Source organism: Nicotiana tabacum, chromosome 16 (genome assembly GCF_000715075.1).
Source record: "Nicotiana tabacum cultivar K326 chromosome 16, ASM71507v2, whole genome shotgun sequence".
Lineage (NCBI taxonomy): Eukaryota > Viridiplantae > Streptophyta > Magnoliopsida > Solanales > Solanaceae > Nicotiana > Nicotiana tabacum.
Genome location: NC_134095.1, coordinates 151,721,433 through 151,737,374, shown reverse-complemented (window position 1 = coordinate 151,737,374; position 15,942 = coordinate 151,721,433). Strand labels below are relative to the sequence as shown.

At 34.3% G+C, this 15,942-nt stretch overlaps 1 protein-coding gene across 1 annotated transcript; it reads right to left on the bottom strand.

The window, feature by feature from the left end:
* Positions 1-11,241: 11,241 nt before the first annotated feature.
* Positions 11,242-15,130, bottom strand: LOC107818536 (E3 ubiquitin-protein ligase RING1-like). Its single transcript, XM_016644564.2, has 2 exons — positions 14,081-15,130; positions 11,242-11,619 (listed from the first exon to the last, which is right to left on the bottom strand). The coding sequence occupies exon 1, from the start codon at positions 15,014-15,016 to the stop codon at positions 14,081-14,083; it is 936 nt and encodes a 311-aa protein (XP_016500050.2). The 5' UTR covers positions 15,017-15,130; the 3' UTR covers positions 11,242-11,619.
* Positions 15,131-15,942: the final 812 nt, after the last annotated feature.

Sequence of the window (15,942 nt, the reverse complement as noted above, 5' to 3'; positions counted from 1 at the left end):
CAATTAACAACATTTATCAAACTAAAATTGTTTATAAGTTGAAAAGCCATAAATTGGTCCCAATTTATGACTTATGGATGATTTTAACTTATAAACACTTGATTTATAAGCACGTGGGGTGTTTAACAAATGCGTAAATAAGTCAAAATGTATTTATAAGCCAGTTTGGCCAACTTATAAGGTTAGCAAACACCCTCTTAGAATAAAATTACGGACAATAATTAATCCATTATCGAAACAATAAAATGATCAAAATAAATCAAATAGTAAACAACTTTTATTTTGTTTTAAAACTTAGTATATATTCTTACATTATACGTGTACTATAATTTCGACGACACTAACATTGGTCAATAAATAATCACTTACTGGAATTTTACATTATAAACTTTGTATTACTAAAGAGCAGTATAGTGCACTAAGCTTTCGTTATGCGCGGGGTTCGGAGAAGGGTTAGATTACAAGGGTCTATTATACACAGTTTTACCATGAATTTCTGCAAGAGACTATTTTCACGGATCGAACAAATTTTGTATTACTATTCAACATAAGTTATGTGGTAATATTAGCTATACTTAATTCGGCAAACCAAATATTATATTAATAATAACTTTTTTAATACAAAAAACTAAACGTTATTTCTATTTTCCACGACTAAAAATTGTAACAATAACTACGAGAATTAGAGAGCTAGAACGAAATACTTGAAACGAGCAAAGAACAATTTCACCAAAAAAGCATAAGAGCTATATATAAAATTACCTTTAACGAGTAGAGACGGCACTTCAATTAATTAATTGACTGACATAAAGAAACAAAATTTTAAAAACAACTTGTCGTTTAGAAGGAATAACAACTATATATACTGACATTATTGATTAAAACGAAGAATAATACTCTGTATCACTTTTGCAGCAATCATTTTAATTGTTAACAGCGTAACAAAAGCTATGATTGTTTCTTGATAAACATGATTAAATATTGGCTAATAATAAACTTATTCTAGACTTTATGATTTGTCTTGTTTAATTTAATCATTATAAGGGCGGCTTAATCTCCGCGTAATGCGGTGTCTGTACAGCTTAAAAGATACTATTACTCAATGATTACCATGCAATTATAAAGTTTAAATTAAGCACACGGGTGCATATATTCCACATTAGGTTACTGCACTTTTGCCAAAAAAATAGATTAACTTTCTTGATAGTCATCCTATTATAAGATTTACTTTTACCATTGAGAAATGTGAATTCCTTGTCTTTGTCTTAGCACGAAGCTAGAAATTTCCCCAAAAGTGTTCAAATTTTAAAGAAGTAAAAAAAATCCGACAAAGGTATTCAATATGTATTATATACCTCTAAAACATAATATTTTACCTACATATACAGTATAATTTTTCGACAAAAGGAGGTCAATTGAGCACCCTTATGACCATGTGGCTTTGCCCATAGCCACCTAAACGGCAGGTAGGCGGCGGATGTATGACGTTTGGAGTTGTCGTTTGTGCACCTGTCCCCAATGAAAAAATGAGTAAAGAGGGGCCAATGGTCTTCCTCTCAATAGTGCTTTTCGAGGCTCCCCGAATAAGTAAGGCCCCGTTCGCCTGTGCGAAGATGGAATAAAGAGTAAGGATTGAAGCCCCCTTAGTTCTGCCAAGCAGTGGACACGGGTTAGCTATGTAAAAAGAACAGAAAAGGGCTAAATATATCCTTCTACTTTTGTTTATTGTTCAATCCTATCCTCCGCTATACTTTCTGTTCATATATATCCCTTCCGTCCAACAAAGTTCTATACTTATCTTATTTTAACGGACATGACACGTGGCACCCTTTAAGCACAAGACTTGACCCACAACTTTAAAAACCTCATACCCACTTAAAACCCACGGCCAAAGTACCATATTAAAGAATTCTTTGACCCGAAAAGGGAAAAAAGACAAAAGCGTTGGACTACTATGCTCTGAGATTTCTCCGATGACTAGTGATAGTCGTTTCCCTCATCTTGTGGGGTTTTGGGGGCTGTGAAAGGGAGTAAAGGAGAGAGTGGGGCTAGATATGGTCGATTATTGATCAGACATGATGAAGGATCTGTGGCTTTTTCGGTGATGGTGGTCGTTTCCCGGTCAGGTAATTGTCGGAAAAGAGGTAGAAAAAACGATGTGTGCACAATACGGCGTCGTTTTTCAAATTTTCACTCTCTCAACGGTCTAATCTTCCTACACTAACGGTCCGATTTTAGAGCTCTGTAAATACCGAGATTTCACTAGATGAATAGTCGCTGCTACTGCTCTTAATTCTCTTGAATGGAGTTTGTCTATTTTATGTAGTTATCCCACCTTCTATAAGGTATAAGTTATCCCAGTGTTAAGATTAACACCGGAATAACTTATACCTGGTTTGCTAACCAAACAGAGTATCAAGGTAGTATTAAATTTTTATACCTCATACCAAACGACCCCTAAGTGTTCGATTCTTCATTACTCGCTGTGAGCACGTGATTTTTGCCCTATATGAGAATTACTCCAAAAAAAAAAAACAATTTTCCTTTGTGTGCAATTTTTTGAATTTTCGTGGCATTTTAGGATAATTATTTATATTTTGTCTGTGCATGTTTATTTGTTAAATTAATAAAAATATAAAAAAAATATGTCACATTTGCATTTAATATGTAATTCTACAATTAGGAGTAATTAAGTTTGTTTTACAAAATGAAAAAATTACAAAAATAGGCATCTTTTGCATTTTTAGCATTTAATGTCCAAATTGTGTGATTTGATTTTATTGATGTTTAATTTTGGGTGATAATTATTATTAGAAGTTAATTAGTATTTTAAGATAATTTTGGTTTTTATAATTTAATTTCATACATTTTTAGTTTTATCAATAAGTGAAAGAAAAGAGAACAAAAAATAGACGAAAATCGGATTGGGCCTCTTCTTCAAGTTTAAACCACAAGCCCAAGGATACCCAACTTTCCCCTACGACCCGGTCCATTTCAAACTGGGTCGACCCAGTCCATAACCCAAAACCTCATCCCTCCCTTTCTATTTTCATTCTTGAACAAACCCTAAAACAAAACCTAAACTACCCGCCCCCTTCCCCTCTCTTCATCTTCTCAAAACCTCCGAGCTCCAATCATGGCTTCCCTTCTCCCCCGCCTCTTCTCCTTCAACACACACACACACGCACAGCATGAACTCCAGCCCCACCATCGTCCAACGACAGCCATGAATGACCCAAAGCAACCATGGCTTCTGCTTCTTCACATCCAAACAACCACCCTTCGCTGCCTCTTCTTCTTCGACGAGCTCCAGCAGTCATCGCGCGAGCTGCCCATCATCATGTCATCGTCTTCGTCGAACCAACAGCCTTCGTCGTCGCCATCTTATTCGAGCTCGAGCTCGAGCTCTCATGGCTGCGGCTTCTTCTTCTTTTTTTCATCGCACAGCTCAGTCCATCGAGCTCCATAGCCATCCCTGCTCCCTCATCTTCCTCATCGTCCCAAACAGCCCCCAGCTGAACCCACCACCATTTCCGTCGCCCAGCCTGCTGCCCACCACCAGTTAAGCATCGTCGATATCAGCACTGTTCGTGCTGCTGAAGCATGGGTGCAACAGAATGTTTCTTCCTTTATTTCCAAGAATGGCATCGATATCCAACCACAAGCAGCAGCGTTGCTGTTGCTGCTTCATCCAGCAGCTGCTATTGCTTCACCGTTGCTGCTGCCTTCTGCTTCGTTTTTCAAACGACACCAAACGACCATTTTCTTCGATGGTCCGTTCGTGGTCGTCTTCGGTGTCGAGTTATTTTGGTGCGATAATCGTTTCCGGACAGATTTGTTTTCATTCAAGTTCTTCGTCGTTTCGATCCGGTTAGTGGGTTTGAGTTCATTTTGTCCGTATTTTGTTTTGATATTCTCGGATCTAAAATCAGTAAATGTTTGATTCTTATTTTGTTCGTGTTTATCGTTTTGTTAATTGGTTTCAGTTTGTTTCATGTGTTTTTATTTTATTTTTTTTAAAAAAAATTGTTGGTTTAATTTTAATATTATTAGATTCAAATTGAAATTTAATTAATTAGTTTTTCAGTTTGTTCATGTGTTTTATTTATTAAAAGAAATTGTTAGTTTAATTTTAATGTTATTAGATTCAAATTGAAATTTAATTAATTAGTTTTTTCAGTTTGTTCATATGTTTTTATTTATTAAAAGAAATTGTTAGTTTAATTTTAATGTTGTTAGATTCAAATTGAAATTTAATTAATTATTTCTTCAGTTTGTTTCATGTGTTTTTATGTATTTTTTTTAGAAATTGTTAATGTTGTTAGATTCAAGTTGAAATTCAATTAATTATTTCTTCTTCGGTTTGTTTTTATTCGTTTAAAAGAACTTAGTTGTAATATAGAAATATGTTAGTTTAATCGCTTGAATCATCCATGTTTGTTGTTTAATATAGATTTAATTCATGTTCATTTTTGTTTGAAGTTCGTTTTTAATTCAGTGATTTAATGTGAGTTTATGTTTTGATTTTAATTTTTTGATTTAGTTTGAATCATGTATCTTTGTTGTAATTTTATTGGATTTAATTTGAAGATCAATTGAACATTTGAGTTTAGTGATTTGAATCTGTTTATTTATTTTGTTTAAGTTTAATTTGAATTTGAGCTCAATGATTTGAATATATTTGTTTGTTATTGTTGTTGAATCTGAAAATAGGTTTGTTGTTACAAAATATTGTTCTGTCAAAATAATTCCAGTTTTCTTTGTTGTTCATCATTTAGTTTGAGTTTGTTCATAAAATTTGGTTAGGAATTGGTTATATCTGCTATATTTTGGTTAGAATTGATTAGGTAAATTGGTTATAGCTGACGGGGTAGATTGGTTAATTGCAGTATTTTCAGGGGTAAAATGATAATTTCAGTAAGTTTAGAGGGGTATTTTTGGAATTGAAAATCTGAACAATTTCCTAGTTTGAGTGTTGTGTCCAATAAATTAATAATATTAAAATAATAAATAAAATAATTCATAATGGGAGACAAGACATAATGGTGGAATAATGCATTTGTTTAATCAATAATGGGGGGGACAAGACATAATGGTAGGGAATAATGCACTTGTTTAATCAAAAATGGGGAACAAGACATAGTGGGCTCAAGAAAAGTTGTTTAAAGAAATAATAATTGTATTTTTTTATGTAGTAGTGGGTTTGGTAAGAGAAAGTGGTTGTTTTTATTATTTGATTAATTGATTAAAGGGTTTGGGAGGAGAGATAAATAGGATAGACTTGAACAGATTTTGATAAGAGGGCAGAAAAAATAGAGGAGGAAAAAAAGAAGGGAGCTGAATATTTAAGAGAGAAAAATTCCGAAAATATTAAGACTTCCAAAAATACAAATAAAAACATTCTGGAAATTAAAAGAGAGAGTAGTATACACCTGATATACAATTTAAATATTCTGATATACGGATTCAGAAATTAAAGGTTGAACATTAATTAGTCTTTCAAATTTGAAAAGATTCCCTTGGCTTCTTTCCGTTGATTGTTGTCGGTATTTCTGGATTTTTATCTTGATTTTAAAATCTATCACTAGTTTCTCGTTGCTGGTTGTTACTGGTTGTTGGGTGTTGCTGTTGTTGTATGCTACTGAATTTCTGCTGATCTCCCTTTTCTTTTGCTTCCAATATCAGGTACACAACTGACACGCTGGTTACTGTAAACTGAAACATGAAGCATGAATACGAAAATGAAGAGTTGAAGTTCTAAATTTATTTTAATTATATTCTGAATTTTATTTGTATATATAAATTATTTAGCTTACTCTAATCAGAATCATGTAACTGTTTAATATATATAGTGGAACATCTGACGATAGCTTAACGGACGAACTATCTATATATTGCCTAAAAATAAATAAATGGTGTAGTAACTCCGTCTAGTTAATTCGTTATTGTTGGATGATTATCATGTCTCAAAAAGCACGTTAGTTCATCAAACGAATAGACCATTTCGGAACTTATAGGAATATTGTTTAATTAAATACTATTGGTTAATTTCAGCATGTAAATGGTCTAGAATTAAAATTAGATTGCTAAGTTTTTTTTAATTTGACAAACTGTAAACATCCCTAGTATAATGTAATTAGGTAGTAACATGTGAATAAGATGGCTCAGGTCTAGTTTTATGCCATACACGTTGGTCCTGGGCCCGCATTGGCAACGGACTGTCCTGATTGCACCATTTTCAGATTTTATGAATCATATTCGAAACTCAACTATAACAACTCAAGCATGTAAATAAATTAAGACCTTTTCTCTTTCATTTTGTAGAGACAAATTTAATAGAGAAAAATGTAGGCATTTTAGGATTGTCCTTTTAAAATAAATGAGATGAGCCTCGCTCAATAAAACGCACCAATTGCGGGGCCCTCAATAAATGTTTAATTGAATACTTAGATTTCGAGATAGGTCGTTTAGCAAATTTCACGGCCTTCTCCAAAGTAATAAAGCGTTAGATTCTTTAGGCACGATTTTAATAATACTACATCCCTAAATTAGGGTGCGCATTTATGCGACCCAAATCCAAATCTCAACGGAGTCAAAACGTGTCAACAACCATGGGTGCATTGATTGCGATGTGGTTCGAAACGCATTTTCACGACGTTGCAATTCTAAAAAAAATAAATAATAAAAGCGATTTAAAGTTGATAAAAGCACATAAATTATAATATGTATTATATCAGATAATCAAGTCGAATATAACAGTTGAGCGACTGTGCTAGAACCACGGAACTCGGGAATGCCTAACACCTTCTCCCAGGTTAACAGAATTTCTTATCCAGATTTCTGGTTCGCGGACTGTAATACAGAGTCATTCTTTTCCTCGATTCGGGATTAAAATTGGTGACTTGGGACACCCTAAATCTCCCAAGTGGGGACTCTGAAATAAATAAACAAATCTCGTTTCGATTGTCCTTTAATTGGAAAAAACTCCCTTCCGTGTCCCTTCGTGGGCGGAAAAAGGAGGTGTGACACTCGCCATCTGATGCTTTATGTTTACTTATTGGAAATTACAGTTCCGATATGATGCGTTCTTTTTCTTTTTAAAGGTTGCAGTTCACTATAATAGCTGTTGGAGGGGGAAGGGGTGGAGAAGTGAGTTTTGATTTTAGGTAAATTTTAAAAAAGGGAACCGGGTCGGATGGGTCATATTTTAGGCCTTTTTGGGTTTTTTTATTGGATTGGTTCTTTTAATCGGACAGCGCCACAGGTCATGTCCCTTAAAATAAGGGTAAACATAGAACTTTGTTGGACGACAGGGGTATATATGAATGAAAAGTATAACGGGGGATAGGATTGAATAATAAACGAAAGTAGAGGGATATATTTGGCTCTTTTCCGTAAAAAGAAGGAATTTTTACCTCATATAGCAAAGGTTAACACCTTATTTATTTTAAATAAATACCATTTTAAAAAATTATATTCTAGATACCTTTTAAGGTTTATAGCAAAATATCTAATTTTGGTATCTTCTAGCCATAAGCCACTAAATACGCTATTCAGTTACACTATTTGATTTCTCTCTCTAATTTGATACATGTCATTCTCTCTTCCAAATAATACCGGATTCATTGACCGACCACCACTTCTCTTGGCGACGACAACGTCGACGGATATGATGCCTTCTCACAAATACCAAACCTCAAAATCCAGTAACTATCAATTACCAGAGAATCGGCCATGGTATTCAAAGTCGGAGCTTAAAAGGAAGAAGAGGGCCATGGAAGGAAAAGTCAAGAAATCATTCAAAAATGGTTATCGTTGGTTCAAACATGTGTCAGAAGCAATATACAGGATGCGTCGAAAGTGAGATTCAGGGTTTTTGCTCGACGGCGGATTCGTCGGAAATTAGGGTTTGTTCTTGAATAAAGACAATGAATTTTGGGGCTGAGCAACTTGATTTTCTGTTAATATATTTCAATGTACTTTCAACATATCACGCTGTATTTTTATTTATTTCATTGTATTTGTTGTCTTTTTTTTCATTGTAATTCAATGTATCTCGTTGTATTCTATGTATTTCATTGTATTCACTGTCTTTTTTTCTCATTGTATTTCAATGTATCTCACTCTATTCTATGTATTTCATTGTATTCATTGTCTCGCTATATGCCATGAATATATTCATATATTTTTTTAATTAATATAATTTATGTATTCAGATGTATTATATAATTTCTCTGAAGATTGCTATGTTTTTGGGTATTTTTCGGTTGAGAATCTTTTTTATAACTGAAAATTAAAAATTTTGTGTTATAATTGAGTTTGTTGAGTTATATTAAGAGTCTATTATGTTAATTGATTCACTTTCCGTTTTAAAAACATTGTAATCCCCTATTTCACGCCGTGAATACAGTCGAATACAGTCAAATACAATAATTTGTTCAGCTGTAATCTCATGTTTCACTCCATGAATACAGTCGAATACACTCGAATACAACAACTGATTAGCTGGACTTCCTTAATTCACGCCTATTTTTGCTACTGTATTCATGAATACAATAGCTTAAATACATCAAATACATTTTATAACCACACAAAAGGTATATATAATCCGTAATATAGCAAATGGTATCTATAGATGACTAATTACTACCAAAAGATAGTGCGTTTTATAAAAATTTACCAAGAGAGAATGGTTAGAACTCGTTTACCCTAATTAATTATCTAGAGTTTGATATGTGATATTGAAAACCCTTCTTTATAAAGAGCACTTTATTTCCTTAGTGGGCCTAGTTCGAATTAATCGGGATAGAATTCTCAAATATCAAAAAGTTAAATTGGAAAAGAGAAAACGATTTATTAGCTTTAGTCCAACCACTACAATAATGATAATGGTTTAATATTCACTAAACGACGATGCAAGATCTTTGGTAAGGATATTGATGTGCCTTTTGGGAGTTGATAATATCCAATTCTTTAAAAGAAAATGATGAGACATTCCTTTTCTAATCCATAGTTTAATATTGAGATAATGATCTGTGATCTTATTTTATTAATTCCTAATAGAACACAATGATTTGTAGGGCCCAAAAAATTACGGTTTCGCCTCGCATATCTCGGATTATTTTGTCAAATGCCCGTTAGAATTTGGGGAGGATCTTTCTGCTAACGATTATTTTAGTGCTTTTTCACTTTTAATCCGCACCAGAAACTATTTATATGTGATAGTAAAAAAAATATATAAAATTTATATAATTTTTATAGCTATTATTTTGAGAACGGTATACAATATCATTTTGCTACTATTTTAGTAGAAATAGCGTGTGATAGCCATTTTTTAATATGATATTTAATTTTTGTCCAGTATTTTTAATGCTGAGCAAAAATAGCCACTACTCTATTAAAATTAATATGAAAAGACATTTTTACCCTTTCTTCATGAGTGATGTTTAAATATTAAGGACATGGTGTCCTTAACATTTACACTGCACACATGACATGACATGATACTATGTCCTTAATATTTACACAACATTCATGCAACAACAACAACAACCCAGTATAATCCCACTAAGTGGAGTCTGGGGAGGGTAGTGTGTACGCAGACCTTACCCCTACCCTAGGGTAGAGAGACTGTTTCCAAATAGACCCCCGACATCCTTCCCTCCAAGAACTTCCCACCTTGCTCTTGGGGAGACTCGAACTCACAACCTCTCGATTGGAAGTGGGGGTTACACAACATTCATCAAGTTAAGGAAATCATGTCCTTAATATTTACACAACTCTCATAAAGTATGTCCTTAACATTTACACTGCATATATAAAGTTACGGGCATGAGGTCCTAAAGTTTAACAATAGAAGGTGCAAATACAAGTTAAGGACATTATGTCCTTAACATTAATATATATACAACATTCATGAAGTTAAAGATACCATGCCCTTAATATTTACCCAGCACCCATGTCTAGCACAGGGGTATTTTTGTCTGGGCGGCTAAAAATTTATTAAGCACTAGCTAAAGAGTAAATACATTAAAAAAGTGGCTAAAGAGTAAAGACATGGCTAACTGCTCACTACCCCATTATTTTACAAGGGCCCATTTATGTGGGCCTTTATTTTGCCAAAACGCTAGAAAGTGGGCAACAGGCTTTTTAGCCTGCCAATCGTTGCTAGCAGTTGATCTTTCCAACTCCCCTGTTAATTGTGTATTAAATATTTAAATTATATAGTACATCAAAATGTCCACATTTTTCAGTGCAGTTTTAGCAATTATAATAAGGTATTACTATGATATTTAAGTTACCAAATTAGGCTTACGAAAAGGGTACAGGAAAGCTACAACTGGACCTCACCCTCTCTTTCAATTCAAAATGGGAGTGACCGAAGCACCTCATCTTCTCATTTCATCGTTGCTCATTCTCGTTCGGCCAAACTGTTTGGCTTTTCCTACTTTGTGAAGGAAGTACAAAAGATCAATTTTTTTAATATTCTAAATCTCGTGCTGTTTTTTTGTTATACAGCTGCAACAAATCGTTTAGTAAGAAGAATTTATATCACTCACCCGATTGGATGTCAATTTGCCAAAAAAAAGGATCATGGTACGAGGTATTAGAAAATACTTGTATTAGGTATACATCCTATTTGTTATTATCCTATATATAACTAAAACAAGGACTTTTAATACTTTCATAAGCATGGTTAAAGACATAATTGTCCCTCATACCCCTCAAAGTGTACAAAGTTAAAAGAATGTGGAGGATATTTTTGTAAACAACTAATTTTTTAAGAAATTATGCAATGCTTTAATACATCAAACCAAACAGTGGATAAGAAATAATCACATCATAACTAATCTCGGCATTACTAATACCAGCATTGCTAATACATCCTATTTAGCACTATTCCTATAGGTCCTAACAAACGACCCCAAGGAGATGTTATTTGCAGGAAGCAAATTACAGTGCAGAACACTTACCGATGGGCTTGGGCCTCCAACAGCAATGCTGGAGCAAGATAGATAGTGCTCTTACTTTTTCTCTTTATGCCTGTGATTCCAGCCATGCTTTAGGGGTGCAGTTACAGAAATAGCCAAAAGTAATTTACCAGCACTGAAAATAATAGGGTCATGGAAGTCCGAAGGGATTTGTTTTAATGCACAAGCAGCAGCAGCTCTAAATGAAAGATCAATAATTTGACAAGATTCAATTCAGGAGCATAGCATTAATGATATTAAGCCCTATGCATTTGAATGTCAAATCCACAAAAACATAACAAACCCACTAGCATTATAGGCCTATGCTGAACGAAATATATGTAGCAAAGAAATTCATCAACTAGCAGCACAGAGGTCAATCAATACAAAGATCTGAGATCAACGCAATCCACAATATTCACGATTGATGGCGCACAAAAGAGAACTTTGGACATTGACACAAACTGTTCAGACAAAAACCTTGTATTACTATCTAAAATTATGTAGACCCTGTATCTACGTTAAGAGATGAAATCAAACCCTTTAGCTTTGTAGGGCTTTAGCAGTTTCTCGTTATCTAGCCAAAAACTCCTCCAACTTTGTCATGCATGATACACGCTGCAAGGAAGGAAGCCAAGTACCCTTTAACCTGTACAGTAATTAAAGCATATGTTAAAATAAAATTTTGAGTTTGATTGGTCAAATATATAGCCTGTTTGGCCAAGCTTCTCAAGAGAAAAAAAGTGCTTTTTTCCCAAAAGCACTTTTTTTTTTTCCTAATTTGAGGTGTTTGGCCGAGCTTATTTGGAAAAAAAAGTGCTTTTGGGAAGAAACAGAAAAAAGTAGCTTCTTTCCAAAAGCAGAAGCAGTTTTGGCTTTTCTTTCTTACCTAAAATACCCTTAACAAAATATAGTATATACCAAAATAACTCTTAAACCTAATACTTAGGATATTAATTTATAAATATTTCTTCTTATTTTTAGGAAAACTTTCTAATATATAGTGACTTTAAGGGTGAATGCTTTTATATTTGTTGAAGGAATTTTAATATATTTAACTTATATTAAAAGAATTAAGTACTTTTTAATTTTATTTTCATATTTTACTTAAATAAAATGATTTTTTTAATTATTGCATGTAATAACAAAATTTTGATATTATTTATTTACTTATAATATTAATTATTAAGTAAATTTATTCATGTCCTTATTCGTAATTTGACACTTAAAATCACTTTCTAAAAAGCTTGGCCAATCACAAATTATTTCTCAAAAGTGCTTTTCAGACTGATTAGCCAAACACAAACTGCTTCTCTCCAAAAGTACTTTTTTCAAAAGCACTTTTGAAAAAAACACTTCTCAAAATAAGTTGATTTCTCCAGCTTGGCCAAACAGGCTATCAAGATAAATAAAGAAGCTTCAAAATTAATTTGCATTGATAATCAAACAAACCGTATAAAAGAGCAAACAAACAAATGAAAAATGATTTTAAGCTGTATAGGTTGGGTTTTAACCAGTTGTTTAGCCTAAATTGACCCGCCTATTTTTATTTTTATTTTATTTGCACCGGGTGTCCGAGTCTCTTCGAGCCCCGACTAATCCCAGGGGTGCACAGGCCCTCGGCAAGGAGTTTCCCGCAAGTGCACCACGGTTAATTCAAGTTTTACCCAGTCTGATGGCCGTAAAAAACTGTTTGCACCCAGTGGGTTTCGAACTTGAGACCTTGAAAGGGAGCAAACCCCAAGGCTCAAGTCAATTGCCACCAGGCCAACCCCTGAGGGTTGACCCGCCTATTTTGATCCAGGCAAATTTTGAGCGGGTTATGATTAAACCGATTTATTCATTCGACTCACTTTCACCGCACAAAGTTAGCTCAACCTGCCTATTTGACACCTTGAGCAAATTCAAAACTTAAAGAGTTCAATGGTGAAATATCATTAAAACATATCACACACCAAATACCCAACAGATGTACAAAATGAAAAAGACCAATAAAATGTATAATGTCACATTGAAGAGCTCAACAAAGGCTTAAGGGGACATGTAATAACTCTACCCATCAATAACCTGGGAAAACTCAATCTTCTTCGGACAGAACAAAATTCTGGGGAGAACTTCATTCTTTCCAACCTTTTGCTGTAAAGGTTTTCCTAAAGATTTAATCACCATGCCTTGTTTCAAGAAGTGGCATAATGGGCATTTCAATGGCTATTTATTTTTACGTTAGCATATAAACACACATACAAATAATTTCTAGATGTACAGATACCAAAGTGCAAGGCCAAATTAAGACATTCCACAAGCAGATATCCAGTTTAAAATCCTATATAGAACGCTTGTTTTAGTAACCTCTAGTAGCTAAGCTTGCTTCACATATCTACATATGTTGCCAGCATTATTAACGGGTTTATAAAGAGCATATAGGCATATATGGGAGTAAAAAAAAATATAAATCTGAAGACACAGAACTGTTGACTAAACACATTTCCAAAGAACCTTAAATATGAATCACTCTTCAAGGTTAACGGACAATTTTATAGCAAATGCCTCGTGGACTCACGGAATTTAATTTTTTTTATGCAATTATTCTAGATGCCAACCTACCACAACCCGCCTCCTTTATCTAGTTTTGTGACCAGGCTATATACTGTGAACACAGGAACATAGCAATGGTCCTAAATAGCCCCAACGGGTGTAACTTAATCATATAACCAAACCCAGCTGTTTTGGAAATACGCATAGCTGATTGATTCAAATGCCTCATGAACACAGTTAGAGATGTCCCAACTACCTGGTAAAGTGAACAACAGTAGTTTAGCCACTTACTACTCGAGAGTTCCTTAAACATTTCTAGCACTTTGGGTATATCAACTCCTAAAGTCAAGTCTATGAATTTCTGTTTTGAACAGTACTTTAAACAACAACAGCAATTACTACTACTACTACTACTACACCTGAGTATCAAACAAGTTGGGATAAGCTATATGAATACTGGCTGACCACATTTCTCCATTTAAACTAATCAGTAAGTCAAGTCTATAAATTTGAATCAAATGAATGAACAATCAAACAGATTCAAAAAAGATATACAGTTTGGTATATATCTCTACCTAATTCGACTCCCTGTTCTGCTGTCCACCACGAGACTCTGATCCTTCAAAGTTCCCCCAAGGCCATTGCAACGCTATAGTAGTAAACCTTCCTCCTATTGCCCCACCACTTCCTCCAGAACCCGAACCACCACTGCCGCCCCCACCACTCGACTCCCCACCACCTGCATTATCCCTTCCCCTATTCTCATAATCAGGATCATCCGTTGGCAACTCGTATCGACAAACAGGGCACGAATTATGCAACTCAAGCCACGGGAGAATACAACCCTCATGATAAACATGCTTACATGGCAGCTGTTTCACATCTAACCCTAGCTCAAAATCATCCTTACACACAGCACACTGTGCCAGCTCAGATTTAAGCAATTCCTCATTAACTTTAATACTGGGCAGACCCTCAACAGCTGATTTCGATGCGGGTGGGGTCCCATAGCGGTTCGGGTCATTTTCCGCTAATTGTTGGATCAATTCTTCAAAATGTGGCCCAATAAAATAGTCCCCTATGTTCGCCGGTAACCCTAACCCGCTACCCCCATTACCCCCTTCAATCACGAACTCGAAGTTGATACCACTAGCCCTTCGAGACGCTAAATGGGTCATAAGATAGCCAATCGGGTCGAAACCACCCGACCCGAGGAGCTCGTCCCTAGGGTTTTGGGCTGAGGAGTAAATTCTAGGGTTTTGGGAGTCAAGAGAAGCGGTGGTAGAGCGAGAAGTATTGAATAAAGGGCTGAACAAGGAGTAAAACGGGTCGGGGAAGTTCGGGTATGGATCGGGATCCGGTTCATCGTATTCTTCAACGAAATCAGAGTTGCAAGTAGGACAGAGGAGATCTCCCGTCGGAGAAGGGGTGATGGTGACGGTGTTGCTGCATTTGTGGCAGAAGTACAGCGATGCGCCGCCGCGTGCGACGGTGATTCCGGCGGAAGACATTTTTTGATTTTTCACAAGAGAAAATTGGAAGATGAAAAGAATGTGGGGCAGTTGAACAGTCGAATATATGTATACTAGTATACTAGTAAAAGTTGGCCCGTGCTGTGCCCGGACATTGTGAAATTCTTTGCTTGTGTTTAGCTTTATGTCTTTGTTTTAAATTGGTGATCTAATTTAGACATTATAAATTGTTATTTGTTTGATATTAAAAATTTGTAAGATTTGAAATTATAAAAAGGTGCATTCTTATACATTCTCATTCATAAGATATTTTGACAAACTTATTTTTTTCTCGAATACCTTTATCTCTCCAATTTGTTACAAGCTACGAAAATTGTATTATTTTTAGTAATAGAAAATTTTCTTTTAGAGTGTCTTTTGCCATAATTTTGTCCTATTATAATACAACTATAGTATACCCAATGTGTCTTAATTTTTTGTTTTGCTTATGCCAACTCTCCTTTCTTCTTGTTTTGCTTGAATTAGACAAAAAGTACCCATGATATAAATAGTAGTATCCTCTTAAATATAACAGTTACATTTTAATACTTTACCTACGCGTTTAAAAGTCAGAATCATATAAAAACTTCTATTGTGTATGATTTATAAAGACTGCAAGGTTTTATCAATGCTCTTGCCCTTATTGGAAACTTATTTTCCGATTTTTAAATTACTTTATTTGAACATGAAGTTACAGAAAAGTGCTTCAATATTTTTAATAAAAAAAATATTATTCCATGTGGTTCATTTAAATAAATGTATAAAACGTAAATATATTCTATTTTTCTAAAATTCAAAACTTGTTTCAAATATTAGTAAACCATTTGATAGTTGAAGAGAAATTATTTTTTCTAATATCATAGGAACATGTAAATCAATTAGATTTATGGATATTTTGTAAGTTAATATGCCAACTAACAAAGAGT

Excerpts from the sequence above, each read along its gene's own strand:
- LOC107818536 (XM_016644564.2), bottom strand. The coding sequence starts at position 15,016 with ATGTCTTCCGCCGGAATCACCGTCGCACGCGGCGGCGCATCGCTGTAC.